Source organism: Bolinopsis microptera, chromosome 8 (genome assembly GCF_026151205.1).
Source record: "Bolinopsis microptera isolate Bmic1 chromosome 8, MBARI_Bmic_1.0, whole genome shotgun sequence".
Lineage (NCBI taxonomy): Eukaryota > Metazoa > Ctenophora > Tentaculata > Lobata > Bolinopsidae > Bolinopsis > Bolinopsis microptera.
In genome coordinates, this window is record NC_087079.1 from 17946461 (window position 1) to 17972050 (window position 25590).

The 25590-nt window shown below is 38.2% G+C and overlaps 2 protein-coding genes across 3 annotated transcripts in view; one reads left to right on the plus strand and one right to left on the minus strand.

The window, feature by feature from the left end:
• The window catches only part of LOC134820034 (galactose-1-phosphate uridylyltransferase-like), an 80893-nt gene extending 69514 nt beyond the window's left edge, over positions 1–11379 (minus strand). For both annotated transcript variants that reach the window (XM_063830213.1, XM_063830214.1), the window contains exon 1: positions 11361–11379. The gene's annotated coding sequence lies outside the window, so the exon portion shown is untranslated. The remainder of the gene's footprint in view (positions 1–11360) is intronic.
• LOC134820219 (uncharacterized) lies at positions 1582–4274 on the plus strand. The gene is made up of 3 exons (XM_063830441.1): positions 1582–2422; positions 2779–2906; positions 4269–4274. The coding sequence occupies exons 1-3, from the start codon at positions 1582–1584 to the stop codon at positions 4272–4274; spliced, it is 975 nt and encodes a 324-aa protein (XP_063686511.1).
• Positions 11380–25590: the final 14211 nt, after the last annotated feature.

Here is a 25590-nt window from a genome sequence, read left to right on the forward strand (position 1 = left end):
ACACACATCTCTTCTACGGCGTAACATGTTCCTCCATTCCACTCGCTTTAGAGCTAACTGTTTTACTGCGTCTCTGCTGATGTTATCGACACCTGTAAATTCAGCCGCATCCTCGAGTACACAGGCCATCCAGCCTTTGCGGGGTCGTCCTCTCAGTCTCTTTCCATAGTTTGGTTTCCAATCCAGTAAGAAATTGGGAAACCGTGTCTCTGGCATTCTGACAACATGTCCGTACCACCTTAGTCTAGCTGCACCGATGAAAGTTTCGATAGACTTAATTCCAGCACGCCTGAGAACTTCTTCATTGGAGACATGGAAGAACCACTTTTTCTTCAAGATTCTTCTCAGGGAGGTCAGATGGAAGACCTCAAACCGTTTCATCTGCTTCTTTGTTGTGTTCCAGACTCCAGCTCCATATAACAGAATGGTAATAACAGCAGCCTTGTAGATACGGATCTTGGTGGGCGTTCTTATAGTTCGACTGTTCCATATCTTCGGATAATCTTCCAAAGCTGATGGAACGCACCATTAGCACGCTGGATCCTGATGTCAAGATCTCGGTCAATGGTACCATCCCCACTGATGTTGGCACCAAGATAAACAAAGTTGCTGACCTGTTCAACAGGTTCTCCCTCCACTGTTAGCTTTATACTGTCTCTTTCGGTGTAAGGTCGCTGGGACGCACACTTGCTGATCGCCATGCATTGTGTCTTTTTAGCGTTGATCTTTAACCCAGCATAAGAGGTGTAATAAGCTATAAGATCAGTGGACTCTTGCAGCCCTTCTTCAGTATTGTCCATCACTGCCAGATCATCAGCGTAGTCACTATCCATGATATACTTTTTCATCTGCACCCTTTAGTTCCTTTTGCAGTACAGCACCATGACTGATTGCCTTGTGAACCTCAGCCAAAAAGATTCCAAAGTTCAGACAAAAATTAAATACAGGAGGGCCCTGGATATCACCCTGTCCAGTGCCTGAATTGACAGAGAACCAATCAGACATTTCCCCATTAACCCTGACAGCACTCATGGTTCCGTTGATCCTTCATCAAAATGGGAAATGTTCCACTGCGGAGATTTTAACTCAAAGCTGGGTAAACGAACTAGGGTTGATGAACAATTAGGTCTGGAAGGTTTGATAGGTAGACATGGTATTGGGACTAGAAATGAAAATGGGGAGCATTTGCTTGAATTTATGGTTAAAGAAGACCTAACAGCATGCAATACTTTGTTTGATCATCCAAGTAGGCACAAACTAACTTGGACTGGTGAACACAGGACTAATAGAAATACTCCTATATACGCTCAACTTGACTATGTGCTTTGCAGGAGGAGGTCTACGGTTTTAATAAAGGACAGCAGATCATACGGAGGCTCTGAGTTACGATCTGATCACAAACCTGTTGTAACTCGATTAACGCTGAAAAATCATGTTCTCATTCACAAAACCAAAAAATCAGATAGCACTCAGTTTGACTGTTCAACTCTCTACAGGGATAAAGAACTCAGACAGAAATATCAAAGTGCGATTGCTGAAAGGTTATCGGGTAAAACTTATCCAGATGACCCAAATGAGAAAATGAATGAACTTTTTAGTGACATACGTGCGTGTGCTGAAGAAACTATACCACTGAAAGGGAAATCCTCTAAACAAAATTTCTCCAGTGATCTAACAGTAGCTTCATTAGTTGCTAAAAAGCGTGATCAGACTCTAAAGATCAAATCAGCCCCAAGTGGTAGTGATGTTAGTGGATATAGGAGAGAAGTTAGAAAGATTCAGAATAGCATTTCTAAGAGACTTGTGCAAATAAATAACATGAAGGCTGACGCTCTAGCAGAAGAAATAAATAACACTGACGATGCTAGAAAGATGTTTGAAGCTTCAAGGTCTTTAGCTGGAATAAAAAAGTCGGGTAACATAGTGGTCAATGATATCAACAACAACCCTATTGGTACTGATTTAGGGAAAGCAAACACAGCGAAATCTTTCTTCGAAAAACAACTAACAGAAGGAGTTGAAGCTGGCCTGCAACCTTTTTCCTGGGATCCAAAACCACTTGATAACCCCATTACACCAGTTGAAGTTAAACTTGCTGCAAGTAAACTCAAATCAAACCGTGCCAGTGGTCCAGATAATCCCCAGAATGAGTTGATAAAGTACGCCCATCCAATCACTTTTGAGAAGTATGCTGAGGCAAATAACGAGTCATTTAGTGGGAACAAATACATAAGTTCAATAGGACAAGGTATTGTGACTCCTCTACAGAAGCCCTGTAAACCTAAAGGTCCCCTCACAAGCCTTATTAGACCACTTACACTGTTAAACGGATCGAGGAAGATGCTCACTCAAATTGCCTTAAAGCGGGTTGAGAGTAGAATTGACAACTACACCATGCCATGGCAGAGTGCTTACAAGAGAGGTAGGAGCTGCTCTGACATTGTGTGGGCTCAGAGAATGCTCATATCTGTTGTGATGAGGAAGAAATGGACATTTAGCAAAATGGGTATTGACATGAGTAGAGCTTTTGATACCGTGAAAAGGGGCACTATCATCAATGTTTTGAAGGATGCTGGTTGTTCGGAGGACGACATTCGCTCAGTTCAATACCTTCTATCGAATACTCTCCTTAGAGTTCGTGTTAACTCCTCACTATCGGAAGAGTTTGAAAGTTTAATCGGAGCCTTTCAAGGTGACAGTTTATCTGGAAAGCTATTCACACTTATTCTTGCAGCAGCCTTACACCACCTCAGAGCTGTATCTGACCAAACCCACCAGTATCAGAACTAGGTTTTCCAACTGAGTGGGAATATTCAGACGATTGTGACTTTGCTGACGAGGACATCGAGAAACTGAGAATTTTACTTCCTACAGTGAAGGAGATTCTCAAAGACTGGAACCTCCAAGTAAATGAAAGTAAAACTGAATTCAGTACCTTTTACCTGGCGAAAATATCTGATAAAGACACAAACGGTCAGCCATTAGCTAATAACGAACCATGGCGAAGTAACAAGTCACAAGGTTCCTTACTCTGTACTGAGAAGGACATTCAAAGAAGGAGAATCCTAGTTGAGATTGCTTTTAAGAACTTTGGAAAAGTATGGTTGTCCGGTAAGAAAATTTCCCTTGAAAGAAAGCTGAGGTTATATGATGCTCAAGTTGTATCTGTATTGATTTACAACTCAAATAGTTGGAGTCCTAAGAAAGCAACCATGGACAAAATGGACACACTCCATCGTAGACACCTTAGGTCCATTTTAAACATCAAATGGCCTAAAGGTATGATAAGCAACAAAGCATTATATGAAAGGTGCAAAGTTGAAAGGTTATCCAAGCGTATTGAACACCAGCGGTGGAAGATGTTTGGACACAGTCTCAGGAGTATGGAGAACACCCCAGCCCAAACGGCTCTCTCTTTTGCTATTGAATCAGATAATTTATTCATTGGTAGATTGGGGAGACATAGAATGAAGTTGTTATCGGTTTTAAGAAGTGATTTAAGTAGTAGAAATTTGCAAATGAACAACTTGCATGAATTGAACGAAATTAGAGATATAGCTGCATGCAATAGATGTTGGGAAAATCTTTTTCAAGGGTACACTTTACTGCATTAAGGTATTTTTAAGAATCATTTTTGTCGAATCAAATTTAGTCTACCATAAATTTAGTCAACATTTTGAATAAAATGTTTGTTAACCAAATTTATTAAGACTAAATTTTTCGGCGATTAATTTAAAAGCAGACCAAAATTTCAGTAGAGCCTAATATATGACATTACTATTAATATAATGACATCACCGTTCATACTGCTGAACTATATTACACGTGTAATCCACTGCTTTTATGCTTTCACGTTCTCTTAGTCTTACCTCCTTTTCCCATAAGACAAATTGAAACAAATCGTCAACATACCTGATTATAAACTTTAAAGTATGACTTTATGTGCGAATTCGAAAAATAAAACTAGCTCAATAATGGAAAAATCAAATAAATGGAATGGAAAATGGTCTTGAAAAGTCAAAAATGTGACAAAAAGTGGTGTAGACTGGAAATTTGCGAAATTTGTGACTAAAGTTATGGTAACCAAAATTAAATGTTTGTAACCAAATTTATTGTGAACCAAATTCATTGTGAACCAAATTTATTGGCGTTAATTGTGAAACTAATGTGTGATATTAGTTCAATAATCTATTAAGCGAGTTTGACGAATAAATTTGAATACTGATAGTGCATATTGACTCATTAAGTGACGTAATATATTATTACAGGAATGATCTTGTAAAATCAAATATTCTAAACTTTGAGGAGGATTTAAGTCTTAAGATATGGACTCTTGTGGGAAGGTGAAAATATTCTTTCTGATACGATTAACGGATCAGATTTCAGCGTTGACAAATCAAAACCAGGAATCACTATCGGTGTCAAAAAAAATTTGGTTCACTTTCACGTCAGTATCTATTATATCTATAAAATATAATTGATCAACTTACCCTTCTTTGACTATGTCGTACGACAAATTCCCCTCGTCCTCAGATTCACTGTCTCTGGCTTGTAAGTTCAACACCCCTATAGAAAGATCTGGGTCCAGCGCATCCAGTGTTACCTGGTAATATACATTATTTCATAACAAGTTATTTACTCTTGATTGATAAATATAATAGCTCTTATCAGTTATCAAACAATTGGTCGCAGTCATAGTACTAGTAGTACAGTTGTTTTCGTGCTTAACGATCAAAATTGAATTACATACCCAACACCTTCAGTGAAGTTCTATTTGATGGCATATCCTAAGCTAAATAATAATCTTTTAACATACGAATAATTATCGATATAACATCCAACGCGGGGTTAAGAATTTATTAAAAACTAAAGATTGATCCAAGACCTGCATGTAAATGTCTTCATTTAGATACAATTCAAAGGGGAAGTTTTCTACTTTTTCCGCAAAAGTTTCATCCTTATAGAGGTCTAGGACAAACCGAAGTGAGCCAGCATTCACAACAGTAGTTCCTTTAACCTGATAAGATGCATACTCCGTCGCTCCTGCAGGAGGGTGGAATTGTTTATAATAACATAAACCCGCCACGCAAAGGGTTTATATAACAGATCATCCCGCGCTAGCGGGATGATCTGATAAACACATACGAGTGCGCGCAGCGCACGAGTTTTGTGTTAATATGTAATCCCGAAGCGCCAGCTGAGGGATTACATTTATTTAGCCCTGAGCGTGAAGTGTTTATGGATTATAATTATCTCCGGCGATTTCGACAAGGGATTTATACTTTAGAAGAGAGTGATACACGATTGGAAAGCAGTTCATCAATCTGAATGTCAAACCGATCTGTCATAGTGGAGCAATAGCTTGAACGTTAGCAGGAACAAGAGCTGGAAGGAGAGCAAGCAAAACAATACTATTTTTAGGGCACGGACAAGGGTAGCTGGCTAGTCGCCAACTTCTCACGCCACGCGTTGGAGAAATTCCAAGAATTAGCTGCTTTGGCAACGTTCCCAGGAATTTGCGTGTAAAAGAAGTGGACGGTTACGATGTTTCATATCACGTGGTGCGCTTTCGTGTCACGTGGTATAGACTCGGCGTATGCTATTGGTGGCACGTGGTACGCACGTGACGCGCCCACGTGATCGCGCGTCTAACTGTTCTACTATTATCGAGTTCTAATCAGCAGTATCATTGATTATTGTAAGTCGGAGAATTGAATGATAAACATCAGTTACGACTAAAAAGCGGGCCGGGTTTATACAAATTTCCGGGGCGGGATGATATCACCTTGAGATGTTTATCTAACAGCGGGCCGGGCTGAGTGATAATATGATCCCGCGTCGAAATCCCGGAGATATTTATAATTGAGGTACGTATCTTTACTCTCTATACGAGGTTTCTCGATATACGTGCTGGTCAGTTCGTGCAAGAAATGTGAACTGTCACATCGCATTAACTGGGGATATGAGTACATATCTACCTTAATAAAGATAATAAAGAATATTCGGAACTGTGAAAATCTTAATAATCTGACCTGTTCTACTATAAGAACACTCAAATGTTATTTTGAATTCTCTAGTAATACCATTAGTGGGATCAATTGTCTTTGTAATGCCAGTCATCTGAAAATTAAATGAATAATAAAACCACAAATTGCTAATGAATTATTTAGAGAAACATGCTTGAAGGATCAAACTATTTCTGTAACACCCGTCTTTTAACCCAATGAAATTATTACATCTTAAGTAATAATCTCAGAATTTGTGTCTGTCTGTGCGCATATAATTTCCGAGCAGCTTAATCAAGAAAACGGTAAGAGTTACGGGAGTCAGGACTGGTTTTTTTCGATATATCTTGCGGCTAACCTAATTATGATCCATGTACCAACGCTACATATGCAGTAATGGGAGGGAGAGACCGAGGAGGGAGAAAAAGTGAGCCATTTTATGTCACATTTGTGGTACAAAACCATCAATTAATCCACTTACCACCGATCAATTTGAAAAACCCTATTTATTAGGCTTCGTCAGAGTTTTCTCGGCACTATACATGAATGTTTGTTTGGGGACCGGTTTTTGGTACACCGGCCAATGTTTACAAAATCACATGATACATAACAATATAATTTTATTTAATATAAGTGAAAATGAGGGTTGAAATGAAATGAAATAATGTGCTTGTATACCGCCCATATGGTTAGCAACTGACACAAGTGCCAGGTACTAACCATGTCAGAGCGGTTCTAAAGGGTGAGGTGAAAATATCCAGCAACAAACAACTAAATCATCTCAAAAACAAATCAATTTAGGAAAAATTAAAACTTTAAATATATCATATAGTAATATTAAACACTTCAAAAGTAACACAATATACTTAAAGGAATCATAGGAAGGATTATTAATATATTAATACACTTTGCACTAATAAATAAAGATACACCCTCCAACAAATCATAAGAACAAAGAAAAAACAGCACTAATCACATACGGTCATATAAATAATGTTTAAGGGTACCTTTGAAACTGTCTACGTTGCGTAGTGATCGTATCTCCCAGGGAAGTGAGTTCCAAGCAGTTGGTGCGTAGTTGGTGAATCGACGTTGATCAATCTTACTATTTGTAGTTTTAGGAGTCTTTAGTCTGTAACAATCTCCTTCTACTTTTGATCTTGTACTATAGCTATTGTCAATGGGTTTTCAATCACTACAAGATTCTGTATGTAGGCCGGTGCAATCCCATGCACAGATTTATAAGTTAACAGGCAGACTTTAAAGAAAATCCTTTGGTCAAGAGGAAGGATATGTGCTCTCTTGTAGTAGGGAAGTAGGTCTTCTGATCGGTCTTTGATATTGTAGATGAACCGTATGGCACCATTGAGGGTTGATCTTAGCTTGTTTAGTCGTGTCTTTGGTAGGTTCATGTAAAGAGAATTACAGTAGTCGAGCTTTGATATTACAAGCTGTGTTACCATCATGAGTTTCACTCCTTCATCCAGATAGCGCCCAATCGTCCTTAGATTCATCATTGTCCAGCTGCATTTCTGTTTGACACTATTAATTTGTCTTTCCATGGTAAGAGACTTATCAAACTTTACCCCAAGACTCTTCCAGCTGTCACCTTTACATTCAGTTGGAGTGATAGTTGAGTTTCCGAACTGAACCGTCACCTCCATTTTGCAGTCTTTAAGAACTTTTGATTTGCCTAGGACAAGTAGTTCTGTCTTCGACTCATTGAGTTTCATAAAGTTTCCAACCATCCAATGCTTGATGACATCTGCAAGTTCGCTTGGGAAGCTTGGATGAAAAGATATGTATAACTGAGAGTCATCCGCATATAGCTGGATGTCTAGTCCAAATTTGGCAGCAATGTTCTGAAGGTCTTTAATGTAGAGTATAAACAAGATGGGCCCTAGTAGGGATCCCTGAGGGACTCCAAAGAGGAGTTCAAGCAGAGACGAGATAGTATCGCCAATCTTTACACAGAAATATCTGCTCTCAAGGTATGATCTCATCCATTGAAGGGCTTTCCCAGTTACACCATAATGCTTGAAAAGTTTCTCAAGGAGGATTTCGTGATCAATAGTGTCGAAAGCTGCACTGAGATCCAGGAGTACCACAGCCACGATGTTACCTGCTTGAATCTCCTTGTTTATGTCGTCAGTCATCCTGACAAGAAGGGTCTCACAGCTGTGCTGTGGGCGGTATCCAGACTGGACAGGGCAGTGAAGGTTGTTTGTGTCCAGATGGTCATTCAACTGGTTCAGTACAATTCTTTCCAGGAGCTTGGATATAGCAGAAAGGTTCGATACTGGTCTATAGTTACTTAAACTGTCAACATCAGCGTTTTCTTTCTTAAGGGTTGGCTTAATAACGGCTTTCTTCATTTGAGAAGGAAATGATCCTGTCTTAGTAGACGTGTTTAGGATGTGCACGAGTACAGGTGTTAGCTCATCCACACAGCTCTTCAGTAGGAATGAAGGAATGGGATCCAGACAGCAAAACTTGTTACTCATAATTTTAACCAACTTTCTGAGGTCTTCAGCACTGATAGGGGAAAACGTGTGAAGAGTTGAAACATAATCAGGTTCACTTGAAAGAGCAAGTGTTTCCTCCGGGACATTTTTGGATGCATCCAATTCAATGTCTTTCCGTATTTTGTTAACTTTCTCAGCAAAGAAGTCTTTGAAATCCTCTGACAGTTTTCCAGGGTCTTGATGTTTGGGGAGATCCTGTGTCTCGTTACCAAGAAGTCTGTTAAGCTTCTTGTAAAGGGCCTTTGTGTTAGTATTCTCACTGAGCTGCGAGGGCCACATCGCTGCAGTGTTTCTATTTCTATTATGGATTGTATTTGTATTTATATTCATTTATTTATTTATTAAGATGACTAACCATCTATCTCTATAGGAGTGGTGGGGCTGTTTTTACACTACAATTACTGCCTATCATTGCACCGTCTAACCAATAAAACACTTTGAGTCTCCTGATGATGCTCGAAGCGACTCTTTGTTATAAGAACATCTCTTCACAAACTCTAAACTAACAAATCTATCTCTGAGATCTATGTAGTCTTTCCTGGTACCCTTTCCTTTGCGCCATGCACGTTCGGCTGCTCTCCTCTTTTGACGTAGCAAACTAAGGTCTAAGTCAAGCCACGGCATGGGTTTCTTCCGAAATTTCTTCTTTATTACAGGACAGTGCTTATCCATGAGTTGAGTAAGGACAGAGTTATACAGTGAGGTCGCTTCTTCAGCAGTTATAATTGGATCAATAGTTGACAGGTTGGAATTCCTTAGATCATCCTTAGAAATTTCAATGTCTATGGATTTGAAATTTCTGTAGCTCAGAAATTTGCCATTATCATTCTTACTAAGTCGAGTGTCAACATCGAAGAGTACTAGAAAATGGTCTGAGAAGTTCTTGACTGAACAATGTTAAAATTGCTGATCTTTTTCTCAAGAGACTGGGTAGAGATCACTAGGTCCAGGGTACCGCCCTGATCATGAGTTGGGACTATTGGAACATGTTGTCTGAGCTAGCAAGTCCAGAAACTTCTTTGGATAGTGTTCATCGGGTCTTTCAACATGAAAATTGAAATCACCAGTCAAGAGAGGGTTTCCTGGCTTTGCACACAGTATTTTAAGGTATTCTTCAAACTCCTTTAGGAAGTCACATTCTGTGACCTTGCTTTCTTTGTGTAGGGGGGTAGGTAGATGTTTACTAGTCTCAGCAACTCTGATTCAGCACTCAGAAGTGATTCCATCACTTGAAATGACTTAAACTTGGTCACTTTGGTATCAGGCTTCAGTTCAATCGAACTTCTGTAAACCATTGCTATACCACCTCCACTGCGGTGTTTCCTAGGATCAGAAAGTATGCTACAGCCACTATCTTTTATCTCAGTGAGTTTTGCTTTGTCGCCATCTCGAAGAAATGTTTCTTGCATAAAACAAATGTCACAGTCTGTTTCCCACAAATGTTCTAAAACACCAACAGTCTTGTTTAAAAGAGATCGGACATTGAAAGTTCCACATCTCAACTTCTTCCTAGTCTCATCTTTTGGTCCTTGACCCTCTGGCGATAGGCGTTTTTTATCTGCTCCGTACATCCTGCAGTTCTAGACATGACTCGTTCTTTTTCTCTTATAAAGAATGGACAAAGATTATCAGCAGCTTTATGCGTCTTTGCAGCATTTTTCTCTGTAGCACTTTTACTATTAAAGCAGTTAGAACACTTTATCCGATCAGTCCTATTATTTATCCTGTTTTCACAGTCTTTAGAAATATGTGCTCCAGCACAGTAGAAACATGTAGGAGAGGCATCTTTCAGCTTGCAGTACTGTGACTTTGCCATATGGCCAAATTGCTGGCAGTGGTAACATTGTACCACATGGAGTCGGTCATACACACGATGTCTTTGTAGGCCCAGGTATATATAGTCACCACATTTTCTGATGACTTCTCTAGCCTCTATGGGCAGTTGGATGACAGCAAATTTTTCTTTGATATCATAGTAGACTACTTTGACATTAGCATCCTCCATTCCTGTGTTCTTTTCCAGTAGTTCATCAAGGATCTTTTCTTTGCTGTCAAAATCATGGTGAATGTCAGATATTGTTAGTTTGGGATCTAACTTCTTTGGTTCTACTGACTTTGAATTGACTTTAACTGACTTACATTTTTGTGTCAGCGCTCTTTCCGCTTCTTTCATGTCATCTTCAGTAGTAAAACTCAGCACTGTTGTACCATTACTTACCCGTTCATCTTTAACTCGGACACCTTTAAGAGAGTTCTTCACGTCCTTACGATAAACTTCGGTCCATTCATGGTTAGTGATAGTAGTCTCTGTATCATCCTCGTTCACTGGTGACTTTGCTATAGTAACCGTGTGCCTTGCTGGCAGGGGCTTCTCTATTGGGAGATTAGCTTGCAGGGATTCCGCAGGGGAAATGGCAGCCACTGAAATAGCTTCTTTCAGAAGATTAGGTAGGACTTCACTCAATTGTCTCTTAATTATGTTTTCTAGAGTTTGGCTGTCCTGTTCCGGAAGGGGGACAAGTGAGGTCTTTGCTAGATCAATAGCTCTGGTTGCAATGATGTATAGTTCTTTACAAACCTTGAAAATATGTTCTTTGTTGTTGCTGGTGGGTATATCTGTTAAAACTTTTGCTTGGTGGATTGTTTTCTTACCTTGAAAGGAATTTTCGTTGATTAGGTCGAGCTCATCTTCCAGTTTCTTCAAGTCATCCATATCTGCTAATGAAATCAAGGTCCTATACCCAAGATAAGCTGTAAGTTTTTAGAAAAACTTAAACAGCTACAGTAACGTAGATCTGGGTGTGTATGATAACAACTTAACAATAGAAACCTCAAATTATTTGTTATATAGTAGTGTTGAAAGTATTGAAAGTGTTGAAAATTATGATTTAACTTTTATCGTTTATTCTTTAAACCAAAAAATTTAAAATTGAAACTTGCATATCATGATTTATTTATTAAAAACATAGTGAAAAATAATTTGATTTGATACGACAGATGATCACACGCACTGTTTTATAAGCTACTTGTGTTGAAAGGAAAATATCAATAGTATGTATCTGACCTCGTTTTTATATATTACGTGGGTGCTATTAAAAGACACTTTTGTTCCGCATTTCTCTAAATCCGTTTTTATCTCTTGATCTTCTCCCGGGAATTCACAATCTGCAACGAAGTGTAGATAACATGAGTTACAGTGTAACTGAAATAATTCTATGAGATATACAGGAATACATTTAAACGTTAAAATAGCACAATGTACGGAAAATTAATAATTTTAATTTACAAATTAACGAATAAAATACCTTTTTCGTTAAGCCGAATAGTATCAAAACTACCCTTCTCTGCAAGGGTCAACGTCATCTCTTTCTCGTGGCATGTCACTGTGGCCACTAAATATTTAATAATAACAGGCAGAAGGTACAAATTAATTTCTAATGACAATATCAAATTAACAGACGTTATAATTAGAGTTTTATGATTATAGTTTTAGGGGATCCTAGTAACACTTCCGATCCTATTTACAACTTTTGCTTTTACTGAGCAATCACTCTATCTTTAAAAGTCACGATATGCTTGGTAAAATTTACCTGGTACACAAGTTGGAGATACGGAAAGCTTTCCGTTCATACAGGTGACTGTTGTCGATCCAGAGATCACGAACCCACTGTCGCAGGCCACGTTGTATGAGGCGCCATGACTTATTTTCGAATCCGGTGTTACCGTGCCTTTTTCAATGATGGGCGAGCTACAATCAGGTGCTGGAAAGAAATCATCAGAAATGTTATCAAAAGTGAACAACACTGTGTAACTACTTAATGATGATTTGCAAATAAATTCTAATAAATATTTTAATTGGGAGATTGAAAAGAACGAAAGCTTTATTTTAATTTGTCACTAAATTCGAAATTCGAAGTTTACAACGGCTTTACAATAATTAATACTGTAATAATAACATCGCATGGATTATTTTTAATACAAAGTAGGCCAATGATAAAGAAATTAATCAATATATACTGTTCCATAATGGTATTCTTTAAAAATATATATATAGACTCCTACCTCTCCCAATGATAACTAGTTGAGATACCAAAGTATACGTTAAGTAACCCCCCTTAAATTTAACAGTGTCTCCTATCATACAATCAGAAGCAGCATTGTCTGGGTCTGTTCCATCCTCAAAGTACACTGACATGGACCATCTGATGCAGTAATCACTATAACCACTGCAGGTACACGCGTCCCTCGAGCATGTGTATGTTTGAAGATTACTATGAACCCAATGCTGTACTACCTCTACACAATACTGCCTGTCTAACCTAGCTTTTAACCAGGAGTCATCTGCTAAGGAGTAAGCTGCAGTATCTGTATTCCTGTCTATAGCATTACTTGCCACATAACTTGAGTCAACCTCTTTAGTCATAGACACGGAAACAGGTGTTATTTCACCATCTACTTCTCCTATAATTTCACCTGAAATAATAAGCACGATAAATTGTCGTGTTTCACTACTTAGCACCCGCAATCAGAGAATGCAACTTAATTTGTGTACATATTATGTATTCTGTGTTAATTCTAATAAGCTTAGGTCGTGATGTAAAAATCAATATTACAATTTTGTAGGTACATTATAACCTTGGATGGATAACCACAATAGCGTCGTGAAGAGGATTATCTTTATCTTCGTGATCATCTGGTCGCTAGACATGAGCATATTCAAGTTACACAAATTATTTAAATCAGTCAACTGCTTAAACGTTAATACAATAATATATCATCGTCTGACAGAAATTCGTCACAGATTCTAATTTAGGAATGAAGGTACCGAGTGATATAGCCTTGGAATGCATGTTTCAAGGCTATATCACTCGAAGAGAAAAAGTCATGTTGTAACAATGGAGGAATGTTGTTCATTCATGTAGTACAGCATCAGCTGTACTATCACAGACTGGCGTCTAACTTAAATTTCTGTTTTATTAATATCATTATTACAGAACGCAGCTAGCATCATCACGTGTTAATATTATGACCCGTTCAATGCAAATCACTACAGAATAGATACTAGATAGATTAATTTTTAGCAATGATTTAACTTTACTTGACTGATTTATAGCTCTGAACCGTAATAAAGGCCCCTTCCACCCATTGCCACTGCGAACTTAACCTAAAATCCTGCCTACTTAATCTTAATTGCGAAGTCTGTGATAATATCACTCCTGCCTGCAGGGGTGTAGGAATGATTTTCTTCATGGGGGGGGGGGGGGGGGGGGGGGGGGGGGGGGGGGGGGGGGGGGGGGGGGGGGGGGGGGGGGCCAAATTCTAAATATTTTTTGTCGCTTTGCGCCAAAGCCTAAATTTTTGGCGCTTCACGCCAAAGCCTGAATTTCGAGGGTAAGGACAAAAGGAAATTGCAGCATGTGCAGTATCGTGATTTTTCACGTTTGCCGCGACAAGTCGCGATTTTTCAGATCCTGGCCTCACGAAAAATCGCGATTTTTTCAGTTCTCCGCGTCAAATTGCGTATTTTCCTTTAAATCGGACTTCAAAAAACCGAAAAATATATTTTCGGCTCAGAATAATCAGGGTAGCATGAAACATGAACAAAATAGTACAGGAAAATCCGTCTGAAAAAATCGATCTCCCGACTCACAAAGCTTACAAAGGATTTTTGACGTTTTTGAGTCCTAATAGATGTCCTTTATGGCTGACCAACTTTTCCAAACTTTTCCACGTGTCTTAAGGCCACTTTTTGCCACTTTACCACTTTTTACCACCTTTCTTGTTTGTCAAATATCTTTAGTTGTGAACATCGTAGAAAGTTGCAGATTAATCAAGGGTGTTCATATCATCAGGAATAACAACTTTTGTAGAGACAATTTTTACCTCAGATAATCAATTAATTGGATAAATATCAATTAGCTAATTGGCAAAAATTTAAAATTTTTTTATTGGATCAAAATGATTGGAATAGCTTTAAAACACGGAGAAAAGTAGTTTTTAGAAAAAATATATCCATTCCGGATAGATTGTGGCAGTGTTAATATAAATCGGGGGGTTTTATTTTAACTTACAGAAAGAAAGCTGCTTATTTGGTTCAAAACCTGCAACCAAAAATGCAGGTTTATAAGTTATTTGGCATAATATGTAATAAATAAAACCTCTCTGAGTCTGTACTGTCAATCGTGCTAATCTGAACCGTCCTACCTGGATTACCATCTACCTCTTCTTTTCCTCAATAATTAGACCGAGTTGTGCAAGAAATGTGATTTATCATAGCTCATAATATTGCATTTAGTGGGTGATATAAGTACTTATCGAGCTGTATTCAATCATACGTTTGTCTTAAATGGCCCTTAATGCGGTATATGAAACGCTTTATACCTCGATAGACCCGGTTTAGTTTATCACGAAAACGTCCACTTGGCCTCATGGCTCATTTACAGCTCGAAGAAGGCAAGAAAAGACGATGGATACCAAGGAAGAGCTAGGAAGTAGGAAGCCAGTGTAAATACAACTTCCAACATCTACTGTGACTTGTTTTGTATTGTTCTGCATACCGCTTCAGTCGCTATGTGTGATACCTGATACCTCAAATCACTCCAATATGTCAGGGTCGGCTAAAATCAAAAAGAGTAAGATACGGGCAAAGGTAAGATCTGGATACAAGCGTCGGGCATGGGCAAGAGCCGCGGGTAGTAAAGAAACGGTGATAATTATGTTGGTTTGCAATCCGGATGTTGTGAAGTAAAAAGACAGGTTCTTGCCGCAGAATATTTGGGGGTCATGATGATCAGCTCGGGATCAATGTGGGACGGATCGAAGAGCATTAAAATGAGCGAGTTGACATTTTAGGCTTTCTGATCTTTTATTGCCTTCTTCGAGCTGTCAATGAGCCATGAGGACAAGTAGAAGTTTTCGTGATACAGTAAAACCTCTAGCTCTCTATACCGGCCTTTCGCGGGAGAAACGAGAAATGTACGGTATAGTCTATAGATTTATAGAAACATCCCGATAAAGAGCGTTTCATATACCGCATTAAGGGCCATATGATGTACACGTATTGTGTCTTATTGTGATAGTGTGATTGAAAACAGCTCAATATTATTTACACACCCACCAAATGCGATAGCATTTGGTGGGTGATGTAATTATTATGAGCTATGATAAATCACATTTCTTGCACAACTCGGTCTAATTATTGAGGAAAAGAAGAGGTAGATGGTAATCCAGGTAGGACGGTTCAGATTAGCACGATTGACAGTACAGACTCAGAGAGGTTTTATTTATTACATATTATGCGATTATCGTAGTACAGCAGGCTATCGGTTCGATCTCAAATGTGCCTTTGGTGGAGTTTCTGTAAAAATCGATAAGGATGTACTGTAATTAATTATGAAACTCTAATATCCTGTGGTTAACGTTTTGCAGTTTCAGTCCTTTTATTTATTTCGATTTAGTAATTCCTGATTACTAAAATCTGCCGAGATTTACTGAACTCCAACTACAAATGTAAGTGATTTTAGTATTCTTGAAAACGAAATATAAAAAAAAAGCATTTTTCTCCACGTTTCATGAAATTTGATAACTTTTGTCGAAAAAAAAGTCGAAAATTCGAAATTTTTTCCAAGTCTTGAAAAAAAAATGCAAGTGAAAAATTTTTGAAGTTTTTCTAAAAACTACTTTTCTCCGTGTTGAGGTAAAAATTGTCTCTACAAAAGTTTTTCTTCCTGATAATATGAACACCCTTGATTAATCTGCAACTTTTTACGATGTTCACAACTAGAAGATATTTGACAAACAAGAAAGTTAATAAAAAGTGGTAAAGTGGCAAAAAGTGGCCTTAAGACACTTGGAAAAGTTTGGAAAAGTTGGTCAGCCATAAAGGACACCTATTAGGACTCAAAAACGTCAAAAATCCTTTGTAAGCTTTGTGTGTCGGCAGATCGATTTTTTCAGACGGATTTCTTTGTATAAAAGTAATTTCCAGAAAAACTTTGAAAAATTTTGACTTAAAAAATTTTCGGTACGAGTCATTCTCGATACGTACCTCTGAAAGCAGAGCTCCCGCTTCCGAGCTCGTATTGCGAAGGGGAGGCGGGGAGGCCTGCCTTCCGAGATCGCATCACAAAGGGGAACCCTCGAGTCCAAAATCGTATATCGAAGGGTAGATGCGGACTTCGAAAACCGAAAAAAAATATTTTCGGCTCATAATGATCAGGGTAGCATGAAACATGAACAAAAGTAGTTTCCAGAAAAACTTTGAAAAATTTTGACTTAGAAAATTTTCGGTCCGAGTCATTCTCGATACGTACCTCTGAAGGCAGAGCTACCACTTCCGAGCTCGTATTGCGAAGGGGAGGCGGGGAGGCCTGCCTTCCGAGATCGCATCACAAAGGGGAACCCTCGAGTCCAAAATCGTATATCGAAGGGTAAATGCGGACTTCGAAAACCGAAAAAAATATTTTTGGCTCATAATGATCAGGGTAGCATGAAACATGAACAAAAGTAGTTTTCAAGAAAACTTTGAAAATGTTTGACTTAGAAAATTGTTGACTTTAAAAAAAATGTTGTCCCAAAAATTTTTAGAAGCCTAAATTAAAAAGTTGGCCCTTTTTGGCCCCTTGTCCAAATTTGATGGGGGGCGATGGCCCCCTGCCCCCACGCTTTCTACACCCCTGCCTGCCTGAACAAGTAATCTAATTCGCCCAGTGCAGATCAGCAGTATTTGACACTAAATCCGCAGGTTTCATTTTAGTTTTTAATGGCAAAACCTGCCTCATTAACTAGCGATCCTGCATCAACAGCGCAGGTATTTGTTATTTGGCAGGATTTGCTATCAACTTGGTAGGATTTGTTACAAAATTATCAATCCATTCCGGATAGATTGTGGCAGTGTTAATATAAATCGGGGGGTTTTATTTTATCTTACAGAAAGAAAGCTGCTTATTTGGTTCAAAACCTGCAACCAAAAATGCAGGTTTATAAGTTATTTGGCAATGTTTGCTGTTATATGTATTTGCAGATTTTCGTCTATCCATGCAGCGTTTCTTAGCAACATATTCATTTAACAAAAATCAAACAAAAAACAGTGAATTGTGCTTATTTGGCACCAAAACTAAAAGTCAAAGAAACCGAGCTGATTAACGCAGTCAAGAAATTGGCCGGAGGTAATAAAAAACTGACAACCACTGATTAGTACTGATTGCAGGTACTGAATCTCTAAAATGAGAAGTTTAGTACTATACGGACGCTAGTACTACTACTCGTACTTTTCAATTCTACGGTGTCATGCGTACTTCTAAATTTGTATTGAAAAAATACGACTGTTTGAGAATAAATATAATTATAGGACTGTTTGAAAATAGATTATAGAAATACGAGCTGTGGAGTTAAATTTATTTTTATTTTTATCCTGATTGTTTAGTACTTTATAGTACCAGTATTTCTCGTTCTCTCATGTATGCAGGATCTGAGAACGAGATTGGAGATCTCGAAAAGATGATTTGAGCTGCGATTGCCAATTGCCAAGAATAACTTATGAAGTTGAAGGTAAATATTATGTTCAAACATTTTAAAAACTTATCAAGATTGAGTAGCGGTAAATTTTTGTTTGATAAAAATACCACAGCAAGTATTTGGACACGTTCATTGAAGTTTGAGGATATATTGGTAAACAAAAAAATAGCGTTTTCGAATTCCCGGTTTCTTATTCAGTCAGCTTTAAAATTAAAGTCGGAAAATCAAAATATGTAACGTCGATACCAAACCGATATTGAGCGATGATAATTAAGTACATAGTTGATTCCTGGGTTGCAGAGTCCTCAGTCTTTGAATGTGGTTCTTGTTCAGTTCTGTCCATATTTCCTCGTGTTATGTTCAAATTTTTGAAGTGTCATGTTTTCCGCAAATTATATAAGACTAGAAAGCCCGTGGTCACAGGGAGGAAGGTAATAGTATAATTCTTTGGTAGTCAGTTTTTATTGTATTAAAAAGTAGGATGATGATTTATCACTCTACACTTGACTGTCACGTGACTTTTTTGACCCGTTCTCTAGGTGGCCCTGAATGACTATTCGAAAGACTAATCCTCTAATCTGATCCCAACCCTAACCCTAACCCGTTCCCTCACAAAAGCATATGTTGAACTCTAACCCTAACGAGAAATCTGACTAACTTCCTTATACGGTCATATCACGTGATCACAGTTTTTCGCCAATATCTCGCCAGGGGAAGATTTTACCCCTATAATGTCATTGTCATGTGGGGTGATTCGGAATCAAAGTCCGAAAATACATCGATTCAAGTCAGTTTCAACTTTTAGAACATTCTCGAAGATCGACTGTAAAGTAATTTTGCACGCTCGTAAAAAATATCCGTCACAACTGAAGACACAGCCGATTAAAATGTAGCTTGCACTAAACACAACGTAATTACCACAACTCCGATCAAAATGTCGTCACAACGATCATTGCACGTTCACGTTCACGTGCAACACCGTTACAACTTAATACCATGCGGTTGCTATGCAACTTCCTATTTCTCGTATAATTTAGATCAATACTCACGAGGAGATTATGTGTACTGTGTTTCACAAGTGTAGAAACAGGAACATGTAAACCAAGTAATAACGTTTAAAGTGAATTATAAGATAACGTAAATTAATTGATGACAAGCATAATTGATCTGGCACAATTAAGCGGTAATTGAACAACTGATGGGTGATCAGCTTAAAACTTGAGGTTATTAAAAAGGGTGCTTTTATAGAATGCACATTAAATGATGCAAACTCTATAAATATGACGAGGTAATGATAGTAAGTCATGAGTTCGTTTGCAGATCGTGGAGCTTCCCGTTTGGCACGGAGTTAAGTTTTAGATAAAAATAAAAATTATAACACTAAATAAATATTTATTGACCGCCTTATATTATATCCGAGTTCATACATATTTAAATATCAAAATATGTGATTTACTCCCATCGAGAATGCAAAAGTAGCAACTTTCGATTCTAAAGTTCCAGACACTTAGTCAAGATTGCTGGGGCGTTGACCAACCTGGAAGGAATTAGACAGGAGCACAAAGCTGAATAATTCCTAAATAGCTGCGACGGTTAACACGCATTTTTAAAAGCATTTCTTACTTACAAACTTATATAGTAAGATGTTTCCAGAAGCTTCTTCCAGTTCCTATTACCTGTATGGTTACTTTTTTTTTGGACTATTCATATTCCATAAGCATTGTTATACATGTCCATCTCTATTAGTAGCATTTATCATATTAGTAGTAGTGTAATTACTTCATTAATAAAAAAATTAAAACTGTCAAATTAAACTTGACATGTTCCGTGCTTACCAGTTTACAGGCGAGCTGTACTACCTTATCGGACCTTATTTGGACGGAAATTACTTGAACGGACATAATTATGAACGGACATTAATATGAACGCTAGAAGGCAATCAAAACCATCAAAAATCCGAATGTTTTTCATCTTTTTTTGAAGTTTTTTTAATTTTAGCAAATGATTTTCAAATCCATTTTTCATACAGTAAGCTTATCTGCGCTGTGCAGATAAGCCTAAGGTACGAAGGTACCTACAGGAATGTACAGTATTTACATTTATTTAGGAATGTACAGTATTTACTATAAACGTTTGTCGTCGTATAAACTAATTTTGTTATGAATTTTGTTATGACTTTTTTGTATCGAATTTTTGGATAAAGTTGATTGATTAAAAATAAATTAATGTACACAAATTTTGCCTCAGATATATGTTTTTTACGTTTTGAATTTTTAACACTTGTTTTTAGATCATGAATACGATGTAGTTACATTGAAACGTCGAGTAAACTCCTTTCCCTAATAAGAGCATTTTCACTTGTCGCAACAACCGGGATAAAGATAATTTTACACAGAATACATTACAACAATGCGACTCATAAATAATACTCCAATCCGGATTTTACATGTACCTACAGGACTAGATTAGATACCGTCGGTCACATACCTAGGGCCGGAGATATCCCGGTTTGTCTTCTACTTTATCGAGATGGGTGGTATGGTAGAAGGTATCGAAGGTCGCCTATACCAAGTGGGGGGCTAGAGATAAAGCTTAAGCTGTACTTTAGGCATTCTAGTATCTCTCTAGTAGAGCAGTTGGGATCGTTCATTGCCCGCGCGGTACGACTACGAGTTGGACATACAACCAGTTGTAAAAGAAAATGTGGAGGTAGAAGAAGCCGAAGATCAACTTCAAGATAGTGATCATGCAATAATGTGATATTTACAATTCAGATTGTTAAAATTTTATAATACCTTGATTTTATTAATTCAACAATATAGTTTAGTCTAATGATAGCTATTGAAATTGACTGAACTTAAAAAGTTGTCATATTCTGGACAAAAAGTTCGAAATAAAAAAATGTTTGAAAAAAATTGAACGGACTTTAACTTGGACGGACATTAATTGAACGGACTTTATTTGAACGGACATTAAGATGAACGCTATAGGGCCTCCAGCGTTCAAGTAATGTCCGTCCAAATAAGGTCCGATAAGTTATATAAATAGCACTCCACTGTTGTGCTGCTAGAACTGATCAGTTTATAGTGTAAACGATAGACATGAATCTATGAATAATTTCTTGAGAAACTCCATGAGGCATTACACTTCTTGAACACTGAACCTACGAATTCTGACTCATTTGATTTACTCCCATCGAGAATGCAAAAGTAGCAACTTTCGATTCTAAAGTTTCTTACTTACAAACTATCGGATCATTTATGGACACGTTCATTGAAGTTTGAGGATATCAGTAAACAAACAAAAAATAGCGTTTTCGACGATAGTGGCTTAATTTTAGCATCTATTAATCTAGCATGTTCAGAAGTTCTGAACATTAGCCACGTGGCCCATAGTCGTACTCCCATATGGCATATATGCAGTGCTCAGAAAAAAGAAAAAAAAAAACCCAGACCAGGCCCCTTTCCGAGAGAGTGGAAAAGGCACGGTGGACAATGCTAGGTCATGTTCTACGCAGTGACAACGACAAGCCTGCCTACCAGTCTCTGTTATTTGCTACACTAGGATGTCAAACGCTAAAGGGACGTGTGGGTAGACACAGGACTAATTTGTATGATATTATTGTGAAAAAGGACCTATTTAAGAGAAAAATTTATTTGAAAAACGAAGATGATTTTACCAACTTAGTGAACTTAGCAAGAGATAGAGTAGGATGGAGGAGTTTATTTACTTTGAGACATATTGAACGAATGAGTCTTCGAAAGCGTAAATAGGCCAGCACTTTCCTGAGCCTCTTTAGGTGCTCTTTTGGTTATAGATGTTATTATATAGAAAGAAAATTTATTGTTGTTACGCACTATAGACATAATGGTTAAAATGTCCCATTTTTGTGACTTTGTTAACTATAGCTGCCCAATTAGCATTCCTTGGTCTCAAATAACCGAGTATACAGTAATACTAATTTCTAATTAATTAAATCGCGTTCTATTAATGTATAATGGCTAACCCGCTGGCTGCCTGACGATAAACGCTAACACGTATGAGAGTATTATTTATCCTTCATGCAAATGAGTTTATGTCACCACGCTGCACCTACAACAAGAGTTCGTTACCAGCATCACGGACAAAGGATAGGACAGAGAAGACACTCTCTGCCACACTCATAGAGCCTGGCAAACTCTAATCACAGGTTAGTCAGGCAGTGGCTCACACTCTGTTGATATCTCTTTAATGAGACTTGATTTGAGGCCTCTCAACTTCCCTAGTTGAGTGTGTCCCACAACCAAGCACATTGCCTAGAAGTCCTACATTATGTATCATAATGAAACTGGACATAAGTGGCGTGTAGCTCTATTAACCAGACCCATAACCAAAACCAAAAATGAGAGTATTCAAAGTAAACACATTAAAACACTGTAAAAGGAATGTGTGTGATCTTATTTCCTATGAGGTTTTAATGTGAGTGCTAGGCGCCACGTATGGTTTGGGCTGTAAAGATCAAAAATGATTGTGTAATATCTGGATAGGAACACGAGGAGTCAGGGGTTGGTGAGTAAGGAGAAAAAATTGCTATAAGATGATCTCTGAGATTTGTTTCATTGGTCTTGCTTGTGTCGGTGGTTTCTGTGCTCATTTTAATTGTGATTCAGATTAGTGGCATTTTAATGAGATTTTTACTAAGAAGGATCTGAAAAGTAGTCACCTTTAAATCTCCAATAGCCATGTACAGGGTGTACCATAGAAAGTGTGAATTATAATATATTAGTTGAACTCTATAATAGTCATCAAATCCTATGATAACTAAAACAAACTGGGATACTTCTAGCGTGTCAGTGTGGACCATAGTGTGGCACTTAAAGTTACAGTTACGGTTAATAGATGAAATTTCATATTCTTGTCAATATAAAATTGTGACAGCTTATTTTTTAACAATCTTATAAATGTCTCCTGATTGTTCAATAAACAAGTTCGACAGAGCAAGAAACTGAAAATGAAAGCAGACCGGATCAGTGAACGAACCAAATGTACAATCGGCTCCCAGTTGGCTCCTAGTTTGTAAACAACAGAATGAATAACAGGAAAATAAATATTAATTTAAATATGAAATCTTACAAGGCAAATATTATTAAATATGAACGTGAAATTCATAAGCGTGGTCGCAAACTATTGTATTCTGAATAATTGCGTCTGAAAATGAGTAAAGCAGCATTTAAGACACAACATTTCTCCTGATAAGAAATAAAAAACTACCTTATGCGTGTAGAAATGTTGTGACAAATAAAACAGTGTGATGCTGGCTCTCCTCCAAATATGTACTGTGGTTTATATACGCGCAACAATTTCGTCATCAGACGAAAGTTAAGAACTTTTGAGTTGCGGAGTTATTTAAAAAATTCCGGTCCTCGATAAATTGCGGTGACGTCTTGATCTGCTTTATATTATAATTGAATTTATTCTGCTCGATATCAACGATCTTATAGTAAGTCATGAGTTCGTTTGTAGATCGTGGAGCTTCCCGTTTGGCACGGAGTTAAGTTTTAGATAAAAATAGAAATTATAACACTAAATAAATATTTTATATTGAACGCCTTATATCCGAGTTCATACATATTAAAATATCAGAATATGTAATTTACTCCCATCGAGAATTCGAAAGTAGCAACTTTTGATTCTAAAGTTCCAGACACTTAGTCAAGATTACTAGGGCGTTGACCAACTCGGAAGGAATTAGACAGGAGCACAAAGCTGAATAACTCCTGAATAGCTGCGACGGTTAACACGCATTTTTGAAAGCATTTCTTACTTACAGTTACAAACTATCGCATCATTTATATGTTTCCAGAAGCTTCTTCCAGTTCCTGTTACCTGTATGGCATGGTTACTATTTTTTGGACTATTCATATTTCATAAGCATTGTTATCCGTCATGTCCATCTCTATTAGTAGCATGTATCATATTAGTAGTAGTGTAATTACTTCATTAATCACAAACTTGACAATCCGTGCTTACCATTTTACAGGTGAGCTGTACTATATAAATAGCACTCCACTGCTGTGCTGCTAGAACTGATCAGTTTATAGTGTAAATGATAGACAGGAATCTATGAATAATTTCTTGAGAAACTCCATGAGACATTACACATAACATACTTCGTGAACCTACAAATTCTGACTTATTTGATTTACTCCCATCGAGAATGCAAAAGTAGCAACTTTCGATTCTAAAGTTCCAGACACTTAGTCAAGATTGCTAGGGCGTTGACCAACTCGGAAAGAATTAGACAGGTGCACAAAGCTGAATAACTCCTGAATAGCTGCGACGGTTAACACGCATTTTTGAAGGCATTTCTTACTTACAAACTATCGTAGGTATCATTTATGGACACGTTCATTGAAGTTTGAGGATATCGGTAAACAAACAAAAAATAGCGTTTTCGACGATAGTGGCTTAATTTTAGCATTTATTAATCTAGCATGTTCAGAAGTTCTGAACATTAGCCACGTGGCCCATAGTCATACTCCCATATGGCATATATGCACTGCTCAGAAAGAAAATGTATTGTTGTTAGGCACTATAGACATACTGATTAAAATGTCCCATTATGTGACTTTGTGGTTCTTTTGCGATAGTCAAAACGCGACAACTAGCGCTGGATGGCGACAACTAGCGCTATCCAGCGCTAGTTGTCGCCATCCAGCGCTAGTTGTCGCTATCCAGCGCTGGATAACGCTGGCCAGCGCAAAATATATATGTTCGATAATTGTCGCTATCCAGCGCTAGTTGTCGCCATCCAGCGCTAGTTGTCGCCATCCAGCGCTAGTTGTCGCTATCCAGCGCTAGTTGTCGCTGGCTATGCGACACTGTCGCACGCGATAGTTTGCGATGGCCAGCGCAACTGGCCATCGCAGAAAACAGTTCGATAACTAGCGCTGGATAGCGACAACTAGCGCTGGATAGCGACAACTAGCGCTGGCCATCGATATCCAGCGCTAAGCGATAGCCAGCGCTGGCCAGCGCTGGCCATCGATATCCAGCGCAAAATTTTTGCGCTATTACTCGTCAGCTAGCGCTGGCCAGCGCTGGCCAGCGCTAGCCAGCGCTAGCCAGCGCTAGCCAGCGCTAGCCAGCGATAACCAGCGCTAGCCAGCGCTAACCAGCGCTAGCCAGCGCTAGCCAGCGATAACCAGCGCTAGCCAGCGCTAACCAGCGCTAGCCAGCGCTAACCAGCGCTAGCCAGCGCTAACCAGCGCAATGTATCAAAATCATATACTTGCGATATTACTCGGATGATGATCAATCACTTTACACTCGACTGTCACGTGACTTTTTAACCCATTCTCTGACTCTAGCTGGTTCTGAACGACTTTTCGAAACCCTAACCCTCTAATCTGATCCCAACCCTAACCCTAACCCAATCCTTAACATTAACAAAAACATATGCTGAAACCCTAACCCTAACGAGAAATTAGACTAACTTCCTTATACGGTCATATCACGTGATCGATACAGTTTTTCGCCAATATCTCGTCAGGAGAGCATTTTAA